Genomic DNA, 19,277 nt, shown 5'->3' on the forward strand with positions numbered 1-19,277 from the left:
TTCTCAGAGCTCCCCCAATTCATTTCTAAAAACTCCTTTTTTGGTTGAAATAGTCAGAGTTGATTTTTGTTGCTCACAATCAGGAACTTTGGTGGAGACGGCAATTGATAATCAAATGAAAACTGCAAAAAATTTACATGACAGAAGATAAATGGTTTTATAAGTTGACAGAGATTGGTTTCATGAGTCTTTCTAGGGGCTTCCCTGATGGCTCAGCGGGTAAAGAATCCACCTGCAATGCAGGAGACACGAGTTTGATCTCTGGCTTGAGAAGATCCCCTGGAGGAGGGCATGGCTACCCACTCCAGTAGTCTTGCCTGGAGAATCCCATGGATTGAGGAGCCTGGTGGGCTACAGTCCAAAGGGTCACAAGGAGTCGTACATGACTGAGCAACTGAGCACATCCACACAAAGTCCGTTTAAATGTTATAAATGCCCTTCTTCTTCATTTGGGTCTCTGGTTATTTGGACAGCTCTCAAGTAAAGAGGGTGAGGACTCATAGTAGATTTGTCCCCTCTGAGGACCACGGCTGGAGATGTTGGGTGAGGGGAAGATGAAAGACTTCCAAACTTAGTGTCTGATTTGTAGATTGCCATCCTTGGAATGTGTATTGATTTTGCTCTTGATGGATTTGTGAACATGAGGACATCTGGCCAGCCCCCTTTAGAAGCATAGATGAGGATTTATTGCATTAAACAAAAGAATGGAGTGGACTATCAAAACATTATTATGTGACCGTTTGCTCCAGCCCCATGACCTGCTGGCTCTTAGCACTGGAAGCTCCTTTTCTATAATAGACAGAGATGTCATCACTTTTGGGGTTGCCTCAACTGCCTGTTTAGGGGCATGTGGTCAGGCTGAGGGAAATGTCATGGGTCTCTGTTAATCAAATCACATGCAGACCTGGTATATTTATTGCTTCCGAGTCTAGCTTTTCTAAGTTCTAAGCAGGCCTTCAGAGACCACTGTGGCTTGTAGAGAAGCATGAAGGTTGGATATGGGTAGTACCATGGACAGCAGTAGAGATCCTAGGATGGTGCTGCTGTTGGTAAACAGTGGAGTGCAAATGGATGAAGAGACCTCACAGACACAGATAGGAGATGCCAACATATATTTTCAGGTTGTATTCTTTTAGTTGAAAATTATGACAGCAACTCGATTGAAACGAACTTTCATTAAAAGAGGTGTGGTATGGCTGACATCAGAGAAGGCTGACATCGAAGAAGAAGTACTCCAGTACTCTTGCCTGGAAAATCCCATGGATGGAGGAGCCTGGTAGGCTACAGTCCATGGGGTCGCGAAGAGTCAAACACGACTGAGCTACTTCACTTTCACTTTTCACTTTCATGCGTTGGAGAAGGAAATGGCAACCCGCTCGTGTTCTTGCCTGGAGAATCCCAGGGACGGGGGAGCCTGGTGGGCTGCTGTCTATGGCATCACACAGAGTCGGACACGACTGAAGCGACTTAGCAGCAGCAGCAGCATGTCTGACATAACGGAAAAGTCTAGGATTGGGGCTCAAATGATGTTATGAGCATTTATTCACTCCCTCTGAGTTCTGCTATATCTATAGTAGCTTTCTTCCCTCCACCTCGTGACCCCTTGCACAACCAGATTTAGTTTCTACCACCAGAGCAATCCTGCTGTAAAAAGAGTCCAGATCTTTCCTGAGGGTGCCAGCAAAAATGTTGGGGCTGATGTTAATGTTCAGAGGCTTTGATCAGCTCATATGGGGTCACATGGCCAATCCTGAACTGTGACCAGGAACTGTGATCCACTGTGGCTAGCAGGATGGAGTATTTCCACTGGCCAGGACAGGCAACCATGACCACTCCTGGAAGCAGAAGTTAAGATCAGTATCACCAACTTCATATGGCTTGAGAATCAGGGAAGCTGTTTCTTCAAAGAAATATTAGGATTCTAGAATAGGCAGAGCCACAGATGTCCACCACCCAGCAAAGGTGATTTGAGGGAGAGATCTGAACTGAATGGTAGATCCCTTAACCTTTGAGGAAGTTGGGTTTCTAATGGGATTGAGGAAGTCTGGCCCATAGATCATATCTGAAACACCCAAGTGACGACTTTGGAATCAGTGTTACGGGAGGAGGAAAGTGTAATGCTACTGGAGTCATCAGATATGCTGGAAATATGCAAGGGTCCCCAAACATCAAACTCTCCCCATCAACACAGATGACATAGAATGAGAGTGGAGCCCGTGTCGTTTAGGGCATCACCCTTTGAAGGTGATACCTTCCCGATCCTCTGTTATAGTAACCTCCCCCCGTTCCTGTCCACCTCATCATTCTTTTTATTTCCTTCATATCACTCATCAGAAGCTACAATAAGCCTGCTTATAGATTTGAATACTTGGTAATTGACTTTATCCCTCTACTAGAATTTAATCTGAATAAGAGCAAGATGCTTGATTATCTTGTTCATAATATACTTTGCTCCAAGCATAGTGTCTGTCGCAAAGTAGGTGTGCAACAAATATGTTTTGATTGGAAGTCAGTAGAAACCCCTGGGTTCATGACCTAGGAACTGGCTTAGGGGAGCGTGGGGTTCTTGGTGGTAAACAAGATGCTCTCAATCAGGTTTTTTTTCCTTCATGCTCTTCAGAGATTTTTTTTTTAAATGATAGTTTTGTATAAAACCTTCCTATGAAACGTAAGGGATCCTGATGTTGCAAAGGTCATCTCTAGAGATGCCTCCAGGTAAAGGACACTTCTGTGGATTCTCTGCCCAGATGGAGGAAGCTTCTGTTTTATTTAGCTGTCTGTGGATCGCTCTTCTCAGAGTTGCTGTCTCATTGCATCCTCCCGAGATACTTGGCACAGTTGCTGCTACAGGAAAAGAAAAGCACAGAGGGTTGCAGACCCTCGTGTCTCCCTGCCAGATCATAAGCTGTTAGAGGGTGAGGACTGGGTTGTACTCACTGCTGTGCCCCCACCAGGCATGGTACAGCGTTCTGCACGTAGTAAGTGGATGTTAGTTGACTCAAAAGAAACAGCATTTAATTCAGCCCCTGAATCTGTGTCCCCACAGTGACCTGAAACTTGACAATGTGATGCTGGATTCCGAGGGCCACATCAAGATCGCTGATTTTGGCATGTGTAAGGAAAACATCTGGGACGGGGTGACAACCAAGACCTTCTGCGGCACCCCAGACTACATCGCCCCCGAGGTGAGCTGACGCCAACCCCTCAGGCGTGTCTGTGTTGTGTTGATGTCTTCCCTGAGCCCTAGATGGCCACACTGCAGCTGGGAGAGGTCTAAGGGGTACCAGACAAGCAGGACCTCAGGCTGGTCCTTCTCCTAGACTCTAAATCGTTCCTTCGAGATCACACATGTAAATTAACTTAGCACACATCCCAGAAGCTCAGACCCAAAATACATCAAGGTTTGGGAGAAAATTTAAATAAAACTCAAAAGAACCATCCACCACACATCAGTAAGATTCTTCGTCAAGCTGCTGTGGCTCATGGCCATATGATACCTCCTAATTATGCCACTGAAACGTGTGTTCAGGGGAGACGGAAAGGCAGAGAAGGAGTAAGAGAAAGAGAGATTGATTCCCGGGACAGACGTATGACACAGGGTCTGTGTGCGCACAGGTGTGAAGTAGTTGTGCTGAATCCTAAAAGACTCAGCATTTTTCTTCCTGTGATTAAGATATAAATGAAAGTGTGAAGATTTATTTTAGTGCCTCCCCCTCCCTTCCCAGAGGATGCGGTCAGTTGCAGAATGGATTTCCCCAGCGTGTCATGGTACAAAAATTTGTGCCAGATGATAGCCTCCCTTTTTCTCTGAAGTGGTGCTCAGGAAGGTGGCATCCTGCAATCTGTTACTGGATTTTTATGGAAAGGAACTGCGAGCTTGGCATAGAGTCTTGGAAATGGACATTCTCGAATTCCTCTCTTCCTGACTGTTAAGGCTTCATATGTAACAATGGTGATGGGAGGACCTGTGTCACTAAGTAACCTGGCACTAAATTTAAAACCTGCCTACTCTGTTACCAAAACTCTTCCTCTCTTAGGAATCTAGTTTGCAACATACACACATACAGACACACAAACACACACCATACTCGGAAGGATATGTCTTCAAAGTCCTTTCTTCATTGCAGCACTATTTTTAATAATAAAAAATAGGACACAGTCTCAGTGACTACCAGTGAAGGAAAAGGGTTGCAATTCATGTTAAGAAATATTATGCAGTTCTATTTGCAGCACTGTTTATAATAGCCAGGACATGGAAACAACCTAGATGTCCATCAGCAGATGAATGGATAAGAAAGCTGTGGTACATATACACAATGGAGTATTACTCAGCCGTTAAAAAGAATACATTTGAATCAGTTCTGATGAGATGGATGAAACTGGAGCCAATTATACAGAGTGAAGTAAGCCAGAAAGAAAAACACCAATACAGTATACTAACACATATATATGGAATTTAGAAAGATGGCAATGATGACCCTGTATGCAAGACAGCAAAAAAGACACAGATGTGTATAGCGGACTTTTGGACTCAGAGGGAGAGGGAGAGGGTGGGATGATTTGGGAGAATGGCATTGAAACAGGTATACTATCATGTAAGAATCGAATCACCAGTCTATGTCCGATGCAGGATACAGCATGCTTGGGGCTGGTGCACGGGGATGACCCAGAGGGATGTTGTGGGGAGGGAGGTGGGAGGGGGGTTCATGTTTGGGATCGCATGTACACCCGTGGTGGATTCATGTCAATGTATGGCAAAACCAATACAGTATTGTAAAGTAAAATAAAGTAAAAATTAAAATTTAATTAAAAAAAAGAAAGAAATATTATGCAGCCCTTATAAAGATCAGAGCACACCTGTCTGTGTTAACGTGAACAGTGTTTGTTAATCAAGGGATCGGCAGTAGGTTGAATGATTTATAGTGTGGAATACTGTGCTGTGCTTAGTCGCTCAGTCGTGTTCAACTCTTTGCGACCCCATGGACTGTAGCCCACCAGGCTCCTCTGTCCGTGGGATTCTCCAGGCAAGACTACTGGAGTGGGTTACCATCCATGCCCTCCTCAGTGTGGAATACTATTAGGCCTCAATTCAAAAAGTGAATGAGACGTATATGCAGATATTGAAACATTGTTAAGAGGGAAAAAGTCAAGTTACAGAATGATGAATACAGTATGATGCCATTTATGGTAAATAACAATACACAGAATGCTGCTATATGTTTCTTATGAGTATGTAGATACGCATGCAGAAGTATAGAAGATGCATGAAGATTCCAGGCTGGTTTTACAACACTGGTTGCCTCTGAGGATAAGGCCATTGTAAATCTTAATCTGTATACTGTTTTAATTTTGCACAAGGTAAATGTACTTGTGTATTATCTGAGGAATTGAAAAGTAATCCTTTGAGCACTTAACCCTTTATTAGGACCCAGTGGAGTTGTCCCTGTGTGACATACATTGCTTTATTATCACTGTGTTAATTAGTTAGGATATCAGTTACAGTTCTTTGATCTGCTGTGAGTTCAGTGATCTCTGGTTCACAAAGCCTGCTGCCCTTTACTATCACCTGGGGAGTTTTTGTTATTTTTTTAATTAATCAATTTTTTCCCCTCCACACAGCATGCAGGATGTTAGTTCCCCAACCAGGGATTGAACCCTTGCATTGGAAACTCAAAGTCTTAACCACTGGATGGTCAGGGAAGTCCCTGGGGAGCTTTTAAAATGGGGATGGCCAGGCATCACCCTAGATGAATGGAATCAGAATCACTGCAGTATGGGCCCCCACATGTGTGGTTTTCAAAGATTCTTGGATGTTCCTAAAGCCCCAAGTTGTGTTACCGGGGAAACTGCCTCCTCCTCCAGCCCACAGCCTGCAGCCTGCTGGTGGGAGGAGTAAACTGCAGGTCAGGTTTCCCCCTGCTTTGCCATTAACTAACCCCCTTGCCTCTGGCAACTTCTTTCACCTCCCAGGCTCTATTTCCCTTTGTAAAAGGATTAACTTGTTAGGTTGTCATGAGGATCAAAAGAGACATGAAGTACTTTAAAAGTGTGAAAACACTTTCAATAAGTGTTCTCACAGAACGCTTTCCTTCATCCATTGCAGGCAGTTCTCCTCAGAGGACACTTGTGATTTCAGGGCAGATGCCAAGGTGGGAGATGGAGGTGGATAAACAGCCTTTATAGCCAAGCTTAATAGCCAAGCTTGCTCAGACACATTTGTTGAGTAAAACCAGCTATCACTGACTTAGAGAACTTTTAAGTCATAGCTGACATTTTGAGGGCATAATATGTGAGAGGCACATATTTCTCTTTCATCCTATTAAAACTCTGTGACATAGATATTATTAGGAAACTGAGAGTTAGAGACGTTAAGTACCGTCTCCTGGGGTCACAGGCTGGGTGACAACAGTTCCAGCTCTGGACTGTGTGGCCCTCAGTCCTCAACCCCTTAACCTTTGCTGTTTCACGTTCCAATCCCCCCCCTTTTTTTTGAACTTTTTATTTTGTATTGGGGTATAGCCGATTGACAATGGTGTGATAGTTTCAGGTGAACAGCAAAGGGACTCAGCCGTACATATACATGTATCCATTCTCCCCCAAACTCCCCTCCCATCCAGGCTGCCACATGACATGGAGCAGAGTTCCTTGTGCTATCCAGTAGGTCCGTGTTGGTTATCCATTTAAAATATAACAGTGTGTACATATCGATCCCTAGCTCCTTGACTAATCCCTTTGATACATTTAGCTTTCACCCCTACATCCTAATGGGGGGCGCCCCTGGTGGCTCAGAGGTTAAAGCGTCTGTCTCCAATGCGGGAGACCTGGGTTTGATCCCTGGGTCAGGAAGATCCCCTGGAGAAGGAAATGACAACCCACTCCAGTATTCTTGCCTGGTGAATCCCATGGACGGAGGAGCCTGGTAGGCTACAGCCCACGGGGTCACAAAGAGTCGGACACGACTAAGCTACTTCACTCACTCACTTCACTCACATCCTAATGGATAGTCACACAGCTGTTCTAGACTTCACCATGCTCTGGCAATTTGGTCATAAGTATGAAAACCTTTAAAACTAGATATACCATTTGATTCACCAGTTCTCCTCCTAGGAGTTTATCTTAAGGGAAGAAAATTGGACAGATGTTCGCATATCTAATTGCATGGAGGAAATGTAATCAGTTGGGTATTGATGAAATAGATTTTGGTATATCTATCCAATGGAACATTATGCAGAGGTGAAAAAGGTGGTTATGTTGATGTACAGATATTAGCATGGAAATTCTAAATGAATAAAATGCTTTATTAAAGTTCCATATATTAAAGTATTTATGTAAAGTGCATTCATACACACACAGTTTAATATATATTAATAGAAAAAATCTAGAGGAAAATGGACCAAATATCAATCATAATGTCTCTCTTGATAAAAAACTGTTTTAATCGTATTCTTGTAGTATATCTGTATTTTAAATAAATAATAATAACTGCTATTACATTTTTTAACTTAAAAATTTTTTAATTGGGGCCCAAAAAACACATCACTGTCTTAACCATTTCTAAGCATAGGGTTCAGTAGTGTTACGTACGGTCACATTGTTGTGTAAATGCTATTACTTTTATCATGAGAAAGAAAGACAAGTTTTCTCCTTTAAAATGCTGTGCTGACTGTATTAAAATTAAAAATAACCGTACTAAGTGCTTTGAAAAGACAGTGTGACATACACAGATGCCTTCCCCGCCTGCAGGTATCTCTGTAAAGGATATCCATCTTCTTAAGGTAAAGAAATAGCTTCGGTGGACACTGGACTCCCTGTTCACTCCTTTAGACAGAGGCCCACATCTGGGACTGTGACGGCCAATTTAATCTTTCACAATGAGCGGGTGTCAGGAAAAGGAAGAACTCTTCCCCCAGCCCCGCCACCCCCCAGGGATGCGCCACTCTTACTGTAAGAGAAGCGCATATTCATTCTCAGCCACTGCAAGAACCTGCACATCTCCCTGACGGATGCCTTCTGTTTTCCAGATAATTGCTTATCAGCCCTATGGGAAGTCCGTGGATTGGTGGGCATTTGGCGTCCTGCTGTATGAGATGTTGGCTGGGCAGGTAATTGAATTTTAAGTGACTTGTAAGGAAAGTCCTCCCTCACCCCCAGCCCCGTGGTTTCTTTAAGAGAGAGTGTCAGCCGGATACCAGCTCACAGCTCTGACCCTCTGTGATTTCCATGACCTTGGGGTTACCCTCGTCTGTTGACCCCATTTCCTTATCCTCTTCCTGGAAGCCCTGGGTATGGCTTGGCTGTGGACCCCAGGGAGCTGGACACGCTGGTTTGGGGCAGTTGGGCGGGGGATATAGTTCCTGCAGGACTCCTTCTCCCACCCTGTGCTCTGCTCCACAGGCACCGTTTGAAGGGGAGGATGAGGATGAACTCTTCCAGTCGATCATGGAACACAACGTGGCTTATCCGAAGTCCATGTCCAAAGAAGCTGTGGCCATCTGCAAAGGGGTGAGTGAGCCCCTTAAAGCTGGCAGCCAGGACCACCACCTACAGGGTTTCAGGGGTGCAGGTCGTGCCCTGCACAAGGATGCTGTGCCTGGGGTGGGGGAGGGGTAGTGGAGGTCAAACTCCACCCCTGGTCCACTGACCAAACTGTGAGCCTGGAACAGACCTGCTGCCTCCCAAAGGAAAGGGAGCTTTCTTCTAATTCACACCGAAGCACCATAGAGGCCTGCCTGCAACAGCATGTTGCTCCTGGCTGGGCTCCAGGCCCTAGGCCAACACAGAGGAAGGCTTATGAAATGAATGAGGTGGCGAGCCCAGAAACTTTGCCAAAAAGCTGGAACCTGGGGAAGGTACCCAAGAGGGGTGCTGTATGACCGGTCAGCCTACTCAGCGCTAGGGACTATGAATTTAGTTAATAGTAAGAGCGTGTGACTTTTGTCCTAAGAATATAATCACAGTATTGAGTTTAAGGGATCCTCTAGATAAGTTGACCCAAATTGAGTGTCTTCCAACCGCCACTCTCCCCCTAACCCACAAATGACTGAAAAGTTTGCAAGTTTGTACATTGTGATGTATGCAAATTTACCTGTGAGCAAAGCAGGACACCTGTTTTGGGTAAGGATTGCTAGCTTTTGTTTTTTGTGTTTGGCCAGGACATGCTTACAATGACATGGGTGAATATCTGGAGACCAGTGGTCCTCCCCACTGGCACCATCAGGATGACCTGTGGTGCTTTTTCCAAAGGCACACACCTCAGTCTTCCCGCTAGAGACTGAGTTTGGCATCTGTCTGTACTGTGAAAATGTCCCTGTGTTGCTTAAAAACCACTGCCTTTTAAGTACATTATTCAAATGTGGTAACTCTTCAGCTCTGATGAAAGAAGGAAAGTAACATTGTGAGACCCCAGAGAACAAGGCTCAGAGATGCTGCCTTTATGAAGTTTTCCTTCCCACCAGTCAGCAGTGCCAGGGTTAGAGCATGCCCACCTGTGTGTCTGGACAAACCAGGGCTGCTGGTTCTAGATGCTCATGGTGTTTGCAGATTTCTCATTACCCAACCCAACTCTGCCCTTCTTAACCCATCAGATGGCATGTGAGCTGGCCTGAGTGAAGGAAAGCTGAACTCAGGAGGTTTATAACAGCTGGGTCAACCTCAATCTAGAAGCACCTTGTCATGCCGCCTGAATTCCCACTCTCAGTGAATCACCTAAGCTTTGTGTGTCAGCTGCATAGGTTAGGATGCAAATATCCCTGGGGAAGACATATGTGAATTCATCTCAGTCCCTAACATCTCAAAATTTATAGTTTGAAAATAGTTTTTGAAGGTATGAGGCAGGAAGAGGGAAGAGGAGGTAGAGGGCGTGGAGAGGTTCATGTGCTTGCTTAGTCACTCAATCGTGTCCGTCTCTTTGTGACCCCCATGGACTGTAGCCCGCCAGGATTCTCTGTCCATGGGATTCTCCAGGCAAGAATACTGGAGTGGGTTGCCATGCCCTCCTGCAGGGGATCTTCCCAACCCAGGGATCAAACCCAGATCTCCTGCATTGCAGGCTGATTCTTTACCATCTGAGCCACCAGGGAAGCCCAAGAATACTGGAGTGGGTAGCCTATCCTTTCTCCAGGGGATCTTCCTGGCCCAGGAATCGAACTGGGGTCTCCTGCATTGCACATCAACTCTTTACCAGCTGAGCTGTTCATGAGGAGCTTAAAAGAGGCCCTTGGCAAAGAGAGGGCATAGAACAAGGCCAGGGCAAACCCCTACAGTCATCATACAGGATGGGGAGAGAGGGAGAGACTGTATTGGAAGCCAGTCTTTCCTTCAGATAAGAATGTGTCCTCTCCTCTCCTGATTTTTCTGGGCAGAAACCCGCATGTGAGTTCAAGTCTGAGCATTATTAACCCTATGACAGCCGGGAAGTTGTTCCACCTCATCTACAGATTGGAAACACACGTATGGGACCGCCCATGTGATCAGGGTTCTCTGATCAGGAGATGAGTTACACAGGGTGGGGAGAGAGGGAGCTCTTAGTTTGTTAAATAGTTGCCAACGTTAGAGAATGGATGTGTAGACACAGGGAGGGAAGAGGGTGGGCTGAATTGGGAGATTAGGATTGACATATATCATTGCTACCATGTGTAAAACAGATAGCTAGCAGGAACCTGTTATAAAGCACCGGAAGCTCAGCTCAGTGCTCTGTGATGACCTAGATGGGGGTGGATGGGAGGGAGGTCCAAGAGGGAGGGGATATACGTCTCCATGTAGCTGATTCTCTTCATTGTACAGCAGAAACTAACACAACTGTGTAAAGCAGTAAATGTCCATTGAAAACAAAGAAATAAAATCACTGGAGGGAAAAAAAATGGTGACTTTTAAAGATCAGGGGATTTCCTCTAACATTCAGCTTTCCAGTTTGTTTTGAAAAATCTGATCTCTCCCCACTGGTCTGTCATTCCTGGAAGGCATCAGTCAGCTGTATTGGAAGCCGGTCTGTCCTTCAGATAAGAATGTGTCCTCTCCTCTCCTGATTTTTCTGGGCAGAAACCCACATTTGAATTCAAGTCCGGGCATTATTAACCCCGTGACAGCCAGGAAGTTGTTCCACCTCGTCTGCAGATTGGGGACACACGTATGGGACCGCACACAGGGTTCTCTGATCAGGAGATGAGTTAATACAAGGAACTCAGTTAAGAGTCTGTCACTCTCTTCCAAAATGGGTTATGACTCCTGCTGTTGCTAACGCTGGCACTGCCATGTTACATGCTAACCTCCTCTTGATATTCGAGTTTGCATTCCCTGTGACTTGGGTTTTTAAAGTGGGGGATTTGGGAACTCAAGACTATTTGTACATTTCAACCCTTCCGCTTCCTAGATGCACAGTCTTGAGCATATTACTTTGCATCTGTTGGGCTTCTGTTTCTTTATCGCTGAAGATGGAAAAATAATCCTCACTATGCAGAATTTTGAAAGAGTGTTAAATGATGAGGTAACAGAAGAGGAATCTCCTCGCATAGTGTTGGCACACAGTAGGTGCTCCATGCATGTTCAGGACTTTCCCCTTCACAGCCCTGCCTGCCTAGACAGCTGGGGTTCTAAGTGGGTCATGGAGAAAAGGGTTTTCCAGGTCAGCTGCATTCAGCTTCAGCTCCAATTAGCAGTTTCCCTGGTAGAGCAGATTTCTATTAATTTCAGAGCCATAACCTTCAGGATTAGCGAGGGTGACTTTCTTACTATTGGGTTTGGGGACCTTTCTGAGTTGAGTTGGCTGAGGCCCGTGTGGGCTTTTTCTTCAAGGTTGATGCTCCAGAGAAGGAGTGATGCTCAAGTGAACAGCCAAATGCTTCCTCCTGAACCGTGGGCCCCAGGGGATGCATCTGGGAGGTGATCAGAGATCGGAAGAGTGATTAAGTCCAGCTGTCTGCATGGCTGGCTTCGGGCGCAGGAGCTCAGCGTGCAGGAGCTGAGCACAGCCTCGCGTTAGTGCTGGGGTATTTCTGCAGTGGTTTTCCTTCACCTAGCATTCTCCTATTTACATGGAAAGTGAGCTAGGTTTTTGCAAAAAGTCTCATTCCATTTGAAAATGTCCTATTATCTAGGGGTCCCCAAGATCTATGCCTGGTGATCTGAAGTGGAGCTGATGTAATAATAATAAGAGTGAAGTGCACCATAAGTGTAATCCTCTTGAATCATCCCCAAACCACGCCCCCACCCCAGTCTGAGGAAAGACATGTCTTCCTTTAAACTGGTCCCCGGTGCCAAAAAGGTTGGGGACTGCTGTTATCCATCCCATTAAAGACCCTATTTTCTACCATAAAAAAAAGTTAGTATACAGTTTGCTTGGATCACCACTCCCCCTTTGAATAAACTTAAAGCAGACAAAAGCCCCAGTTGGCCATACATTAAGGTGAAAACATAGGATGGAGCTTCAAGACTCTGGGTCAGGCTGATCTGTTCAAAGTGCAGCTCTGCTACTTAGCTGGGTGATCTCAGGCAGATGCCTGCTTCTCTGGACCCAGTGTCTTTATGTGGAAAATGAGGATAATAGTTTCTGAGGCCTTAATGTTGTGAAGATGAAAGAGTAACGGATAATAGCTGTGAGCCCGGCACTCAGGAAGTGCTCAGGACACGGAAGCTGTTAGTTTGTTATGTATACTTTTATTTACGTATGTATTTTTGGCTGTGCTGGGTCTTCGTCGCTGCCCGGGCTTCTCCCTAGTTGGGGAGAGTGGCGTTGCTCTCCCGTTGCAGTGCGCTGGCTTCTCGCTGCAGTGGCTTGTCTTGCTCTGGAGCGTGGCCTCTAGGTGCATGGGCTTCAGCAGTTATGACCCGTGGGCTCTGCAGTTGGAGTTCTCGGGCTCTACTACAGGCCCGGTAGTATCGGCACACAGGCTCAGTTGCTCCGCAGCATGTGTGATCTTCCCAGACCAGGGATTGAACCTGCATGTCTTGCACTGACTGAAGATTCTTTACCACTGAGCCACCTGGGAAACCCCAGAAGCTGTTGTGGATAGGATTGCTGGTTGTGCTAACCAAGGCCTCGTAACCTTTTCTTTCCTCCCATTCTAACCCTACACAAAAGTCAAGATTTGGCCCGATTTCCTTGCCCTCCCTAACCTTTTCCTGACCAAGCGAGACCACAGATCATCCCTGGGGAGCCGCATGGAATCTATGTCTCTAAATGTCCAAGTATTAGAGGTCAGCAGAAGTGAGATCCAATCCCAGCTCTGCCATCTACTGTCTCTGTGAGTCCTTGCCAGTTGCTTAACCCTCTGAGTGTCAATTGCCTTGTCACTCAGGTGGGGAAAAATTAAAACACCCAACTCATGGGGTCATTGTGAGACTCGGGTAAGACTAGCCATAAAATTTATAAAGAAGTCGCTTAGAAACAGAAGTGCAGGGTTATTTTTCCCCTAGAAGATAAAGCATGTGTGGAAAGTATGTGCTTCTCTGTGTGTGTGGGTGTAGGAGGGTAGTTTCTGATGACAGATTATCTGTAGCAAGAATCAGGCTGAGCTGAAAGTCCAACAGAGTAGGTGTGAATTGCTGAATTCATCCCTTCCCCCCATATTCCTCAAGCCCTGGGCAAAAACCTGAGGAGTCTGACATCATGGGCTTCTTGTTGTCAAGTCAACTCCAGGAAGCTTCATGGTCTTGTATGTTTCATTTTGCTTCTTCTTTTGATGGCCTCTTGCTGATCTTTCTTTTTTAAAAAATTAATCATCAACTCCTCCGTCTTGACTCTCTGTGCATTTGCTTAAGTCTTGAGATCAGAGATATTTTCCTGCTGCTTTGGACTCATTTACAAGAGGGAGCCTGTCTGGTTTCATCTTGGAGCGTCTATTCATCTTGTTATTTAGCTCTGGCTCAGAGACCCAAAGATGGAGGGTTTTGATAATTAAGTAATTTAAATGGGACACCAAAGAAACCTCAGCGGAGTTTAGTGTAATGTATGATACAAGGGAAATGAGCTGGGCTAGGTTTTGACTATTTAATGAGCTTTTGGAAAGTAATTACTTGAAACTTGGGTCCATTTGACTAATATTTTTTCTTCTGTCCTGTCATTTTCACAAGCGCTTTACTGAGAAATGCAAATATTATCTGAATGAACGTGCCCTTTGCTTTGGTCAAACTCCCGTTTCCTCGTGGTAGCAGGAGGAGAATTTGAAGATATTGAAACTGTTCTCATTAAATGCATCAGTAATTGCATAGAAGTCATTCTTAAGTCAAAATGCACCATGTGATATTTCTGACTTAAGTTCAGGGCCACGGTCAGGCTGAAGTGTGATTAACTGTAAGGGACTTTGCTCTGGGACCGGAAGCAGCAGACACTACTGTTGGGTCCTCCTATTAGAAAGACCTGGCTGGGAAATTACTGCTGGGATGAAAAGCCAAAAATAAAGATTCAGTTGGGAGTCTTCTTTGCGCTGTCTTCCCTCATTCATAGGAGCGACCATTTCTGAGAGCCCACATTCCCTCTTCTGAAATTCATTCTACATTTCTCTTTCTCTTGAAGCTGATGACCAAACACCCAGGCAAACGTCTGGGTTGTGGACCTGAAGGTGAACGTGACATCAAAGAGCATGCGTTTTTCCGGTATATTGACTGGGAGAAACTTGAACGCAAAGAGATTCAGCCCCCATATAAGCCGAAAGCCGTAAGTAAACCATTCTCTAAAGGCGGTTGGGTCCACATCATAATGTTTTTTGGGTCCACATCGTAACAGGCTCTTTTCCTCTCTCTGATGTGTGTGCCCGTGGTGCCCTCCGAGGGGTGGACCTCGATGAACATGTCTATAAGTGTTCATATTTATACTCAAAGGCAGCAGGTACAAAAATGGAGATTTCCACCCGCACAGCCTTGATACATGCAGGAAAGACCATGGATGTTGTGTTTTTGTTTTATTGATTGAATTATTGTAACCGTCTGAGCTGGCAGCTTTGGGGGAAAGGTTTTTGGGTGAGCCGAGTCAGATCCATTTTTGGACTGTGATAAAGAATCTAATTTTGCCCTCGGTCTTTCCTTGGTTCGACTGTGTCATTTTCTCTTCAAACTGACATTGAAAAGGTCATGTTGTTTATCTCAACAGTATTTAAATTTAATTCTGAAATATATACTCCATCTGAGTCAGTAAAGAAGACAGAACGCCCAGCCAGCTCCCACCCAAGGCGAACCAGAATGAAGCAGAGGCTGGCATGCTCGTAAAGCCCTCCTGGAGGCTCTGGGTGGGATATGGCTCTCGGGGAATTGTTGTAAGAGTGAAAGTCTCACATTTCCCAAGGTGGTGTGCACGCAGGAGCACTTCCATCCCCAAGGACTGGGCAGAGGGGAGGAGTTTTCTCCTGGGTTATTCAGGACCGTGATTCTACCGGAAAGATATTTCTTTGTTAAAGTACAGGGGAGACCTGGTGACCTTTTTATGGGTTGTAACTACTGGCTAAGGCTGAAAAGTAGTAAGGCTGAACATAAACTTTGTTATCGAAACCAAAAGTCATGAGGATCTCAGATGTGAACAATGATAGTGAAAGTGACGCTTGTTTTGATATTATTATTATTAATTTCATGACCACTTACCTGGCCATATTAAGTAGTTCACACGTAGCATCTAAGCAAATCCTCAAAACAAAATATTACGCAGGTGCTGTTATTCCACATCGTGGAAGAGGAAATGGAAGCTCATAAAAGTTGAGTGCTCTCTCCAAGTCCATTCAGCCAGTGTGTGAGGAAGTGAGGATTCAGAGAGTCTGACTCCATTAGAGGCAATACCAGGATGCCCCGGGGCAAAGGACATGTAGTTTAAGGAAGCCTCCCAGGTGCTTCTCACATCTCCCAGCCCTGCACACCCCAAATGATTAGATTCACAGAATCCCTGATGAGTCCTGTTTCTCTCTGGACAACTCCTGGTGTTCAGTCTTGGGGTCCTTTAGAGGCAGCGAGTTCCACATTGTGATCCTTCTGATTGTTGCCAGTATGTATAGTGATACCAAATCAGCCTCCTCAGAACCTCTATCACTGAGTCCTGTTCTGTCAACCAGAGCCTCTTTCTCTGATACTCCAGAAACCTGCAATTTCTGGGCTCTACATGCCCCTTGTCCACCTGTAAGCATGTCCCATATGACATCACCTGTTGTCCTCCAGGTTAGCAACATCCATCTTGAAATGTAGACACAGAGTTGAGCACAGTATTCCTAATCGTGTCTGACCCTCATGAATACAGTGGGTCCAATAAACCATCTCTTGATTGCTTTACATCTGGAGAACTTGGACGAGTCGTTTCCCCTCTCTGCTCTCTGTTGCATCGTCTGTAATACAGGAATGGCAACAGTTTCTCTATCGGGGGAGGGTCATGGTGCATAAAGCACTCAGTACCTGACTGGTACACAGTAGGCACTCTGGGAGAGTTGATGATTTTTGTTAGCGACATGTCACCTGTTGGTCAATGTCTCGGGTGCAGGGTCTTTGAAGGGGCAGAGCAGTGTAGGGTCCTGCTGATGCTAGTCCCTGAGATAATGCCCATGTGTGCACTTGGGGTTCGTGTGTACACCTGCATGTCATAGGCAGTATCATCATTTTTATTATATATATATAAGAAAAGATCAATAAGCAATCTGGAAGACAAGAGTGGGTTCTCCAGTCAGGAAACTGGGAACTCGAGGGGGCACGCACACCCTGTTTGGGTTTTGCAGGGCTATTCATGAGGTCTCAATATGCAGATCAGCCCCCCTCCACTTGGCTAGAGGAGAGATGTATATGCCCCCATCCCCACCAGAATTGAACCACTGACATTTGAGGTTCTTTCCTTGCTTGGAGAGCAGTGGTTTTCAAAGAGTGGAACCCAGACCAGCAGTATCACCTGGAAACTTGAGGAATGAAATTCTCAGGCTCCCACCCCAGACCTCCTGAGTTAGAAACTGTGCCATGGGGCTCTCAAGAGGAATCTGATAAATGCTCCAGTCTAGGACTCACTGCTGTGGAGTTCATGGTCAAAAGCTCTTGCAGGGAAGCTAGACAGAGGCCAAAGAAATGTGGCAGGGAGAGAAATCTCTTTAAGGGGAAGATGATGGTTTTTACACAGTCTGAATGAGGAGGGGTGCCTTCCAGGAACAGGTCACAGACTCAGATGGCTACAGAGGCCAAGCAAGTAATGTCAGTGAGGGAGGAGGGAGTGGTTTAAAAAGGGGCAGATGGGGGAGCTGGTGGTTCTCAAAGCTCAACAGGTGGGTGTTCATCTCCAGCTGACCAATTGGAGGGTCCTGTGGATCATCACGGATTATTATTTTCTTTTTATCTTATTCATGAAAGTAAGAGTGGTCTTTCCCTGGGGACCTTCTATGAGGCAGGCATGGGGCCAGCCAGGTCAGTCCTATGGGAGATGCAGGCTCTGCACCTCTGCGTCCTCCTCAGGACTTTTGTGTGAAATCTCACTATTTTAAAAAAACATATCAGCAACAACATTTTAAAAATTAAACACAACTCAAGTCAAATAAAACACCCATGAACCATACGTGGCTGTCAGTTTATAACCTCTAGGGTAGCGATCTTGCAGAGTCTGGTTGATGTTTAGCTGGGTCCCATAAGCGCTGGTTACTTAAACCAGAGTCCACTTCGGCTGGTTAAATACTTTGAATATTTACCCTGGCCCACAGTGGGTGCTCAGGGAAAATGACCTGTTCTTATCATTGATAACACAAAATGGTTACAACAGCTAGTGATGATCCGTAGGATCCTTCAACTGTCCTGTACTGGATAGGGTTTCCAACCAGCTGATGTCTTGAAATGTTTCTGTGGTTTAACAATGACCTTCAAAGTACAGTGACTGGACTGGGCTATAGACTTCAAGATGTACTACCATCACCTCTAAGGAGACAAGACACTGAAGCTGCAGTCCATGAGGTCGTGAAGAGTCGGACACGACTGAGCGACTTCACTTTCACTTTTCACTTTCATGCATTGGAGAAGGAAATGGCAGCCCACTCCAGTGTTCTTGCCTAGAGAATTTCAGGGATGGGGGAGCCTGGTGGGCTGCCATCTATGGGGTTGCACAGAGTTGGACACGACTGAGGTGACTTAGCAGCAGCAGCAGCAGCAGGGTAAATTCAAAATAAACATAATAATGTATATACTGGACTTCCCTGGTAGCTCAGCTGGTAAAGAATCCGCCAGAAATACAGGAGACCCCAGTTCGATTCCTGAGTCAGGAAGATCCCCTGGAGAAAGGATAGGCTACCCACTCCAGTGTTCTTGAGCTTCTCTTGTGGCTTAGTTGGTGAAGAATCTGCCTGCAATATGGGAGACCCTGGTTCGATTCCTGGGTCGGGAAGATCCCCTGGAGAAAGGATGGGCTACCCACTCCGGTATTCTTGGGCTTTCCTGGTGGCTCAGACAGTAAAGAATTGACCTGCAATTCAGGAGACCTGGGTTCGATCCCTGGGTTAGGAAGATCCCCTGGAGGAGGGCATGACAACCCACTCTAGTATTCTTGCCTGGAGAACCCCCATGGACAGAGGAGCCTGGTGGGCTACAGTCCATGGGGTCACAAAGAGTCGGACATGTCTGAGCAACTAAGCACAACACAGCACAATGTATATACATCACACACTCATTCGATTCAACTTGAGTATGTGCCTTTCACAAAGCAGTTGCCAGCCCTAAAGCCCCCAGCCCCCACCTGAGGATTTCACATTTTCCCTTTCCCCACCCTTTCTGAAAGGCCCTGGTGAGTGTATGCAGAGTTCCATGTGCTTCTCAGGATATTGAAAGGCGTGCATGTATCTGTCAGTGTTCCTGACTCATGCATGCTATTAAATAGAGTACAGCAAGAGAAAGAAAAACCACGGGGCAATAACAGAGGATTATAGTCAAACACCAGTGAAGGGTGCTATTATTGAAGGTTCATTAAAATAATTTTACATGGATTTTTAAAGTCGTTCTCAGTGCATCTTTTATTGTGGCAGGAGCTGTTCGCATAGTATCATTGGAAACTACTGAAATACACTGGCTTCATTTGTTGTTTCAGGGTGCAAGAGTAATTTTTTTAATGTCCCTCCGATTGTGTCATTCTCTTGCTTAAACCTCGCCTCTCCAACCCCCTCCCTCCCGACCCCACTCCATCAATGGCTCTCTGCCCGCCCCTGGGATAGTGTCTATTGTTCCTCAGCATATATGGCTTTTAGGGTCTTCCTTGAACCAGCCTCTACTGCCTCCCCAGGCTCCTAACTTCAAGAACTGGCATTGCTGAGTGTCGTTCAGCTCCTCAAACTCAAAGTGCCTTCCTTCCCTTCCTG

At 45.6% G+C, this 19,277-nt stretch overlaps 1 protein-coding gene across 2 annotated transcripts in view; it reads left to right on the forward strand.

Annotated features, from left to right (window-relative positions):
* Positions 1-19,277, forward strand: part of PRKCB (protein kinase C beta) — a 373,695-nt gene that overhangs the window by 331,124 nt on the left and 23,294 nt on the right. For both annotated transcript variants that reach the window (XM_069570367.1, XM_069570368.1), the window contains exons 13-16: positions 3,047-3,185; positions 8,022-8,102; positions 8,395-8,502; positions 14,510-14,650. In XM_069570367.1, the coding sequence (XP_069426468.1) occupies positions 3,047-3,185; positions 8,022-8,102; positions 8,395-8,502; positions 14,510-14,650 (469 nt within the window). The remainder of the gene's footprint in view (positions 1-3,046; positions 3,186-8,021; positions 8,103-8,394; positions 8,503-14,509; positions 14,651-19,277) is intronic.

This window comes from Ovis canadensis, chromosome 24 (assembly GCF_042477335.2).
Source record: "Ovis canadensis isolate MfBH-ARS-UI-01 breed Bighorn chromosome 24, ARS-UI_OviCan_v2, whole genome shotgun sequence".
NCBI lineage: Eukaryota > Metazoa > Chordata > Mammalia > Artiodactyla > Bovidae > Ovis > Ovis canadensis.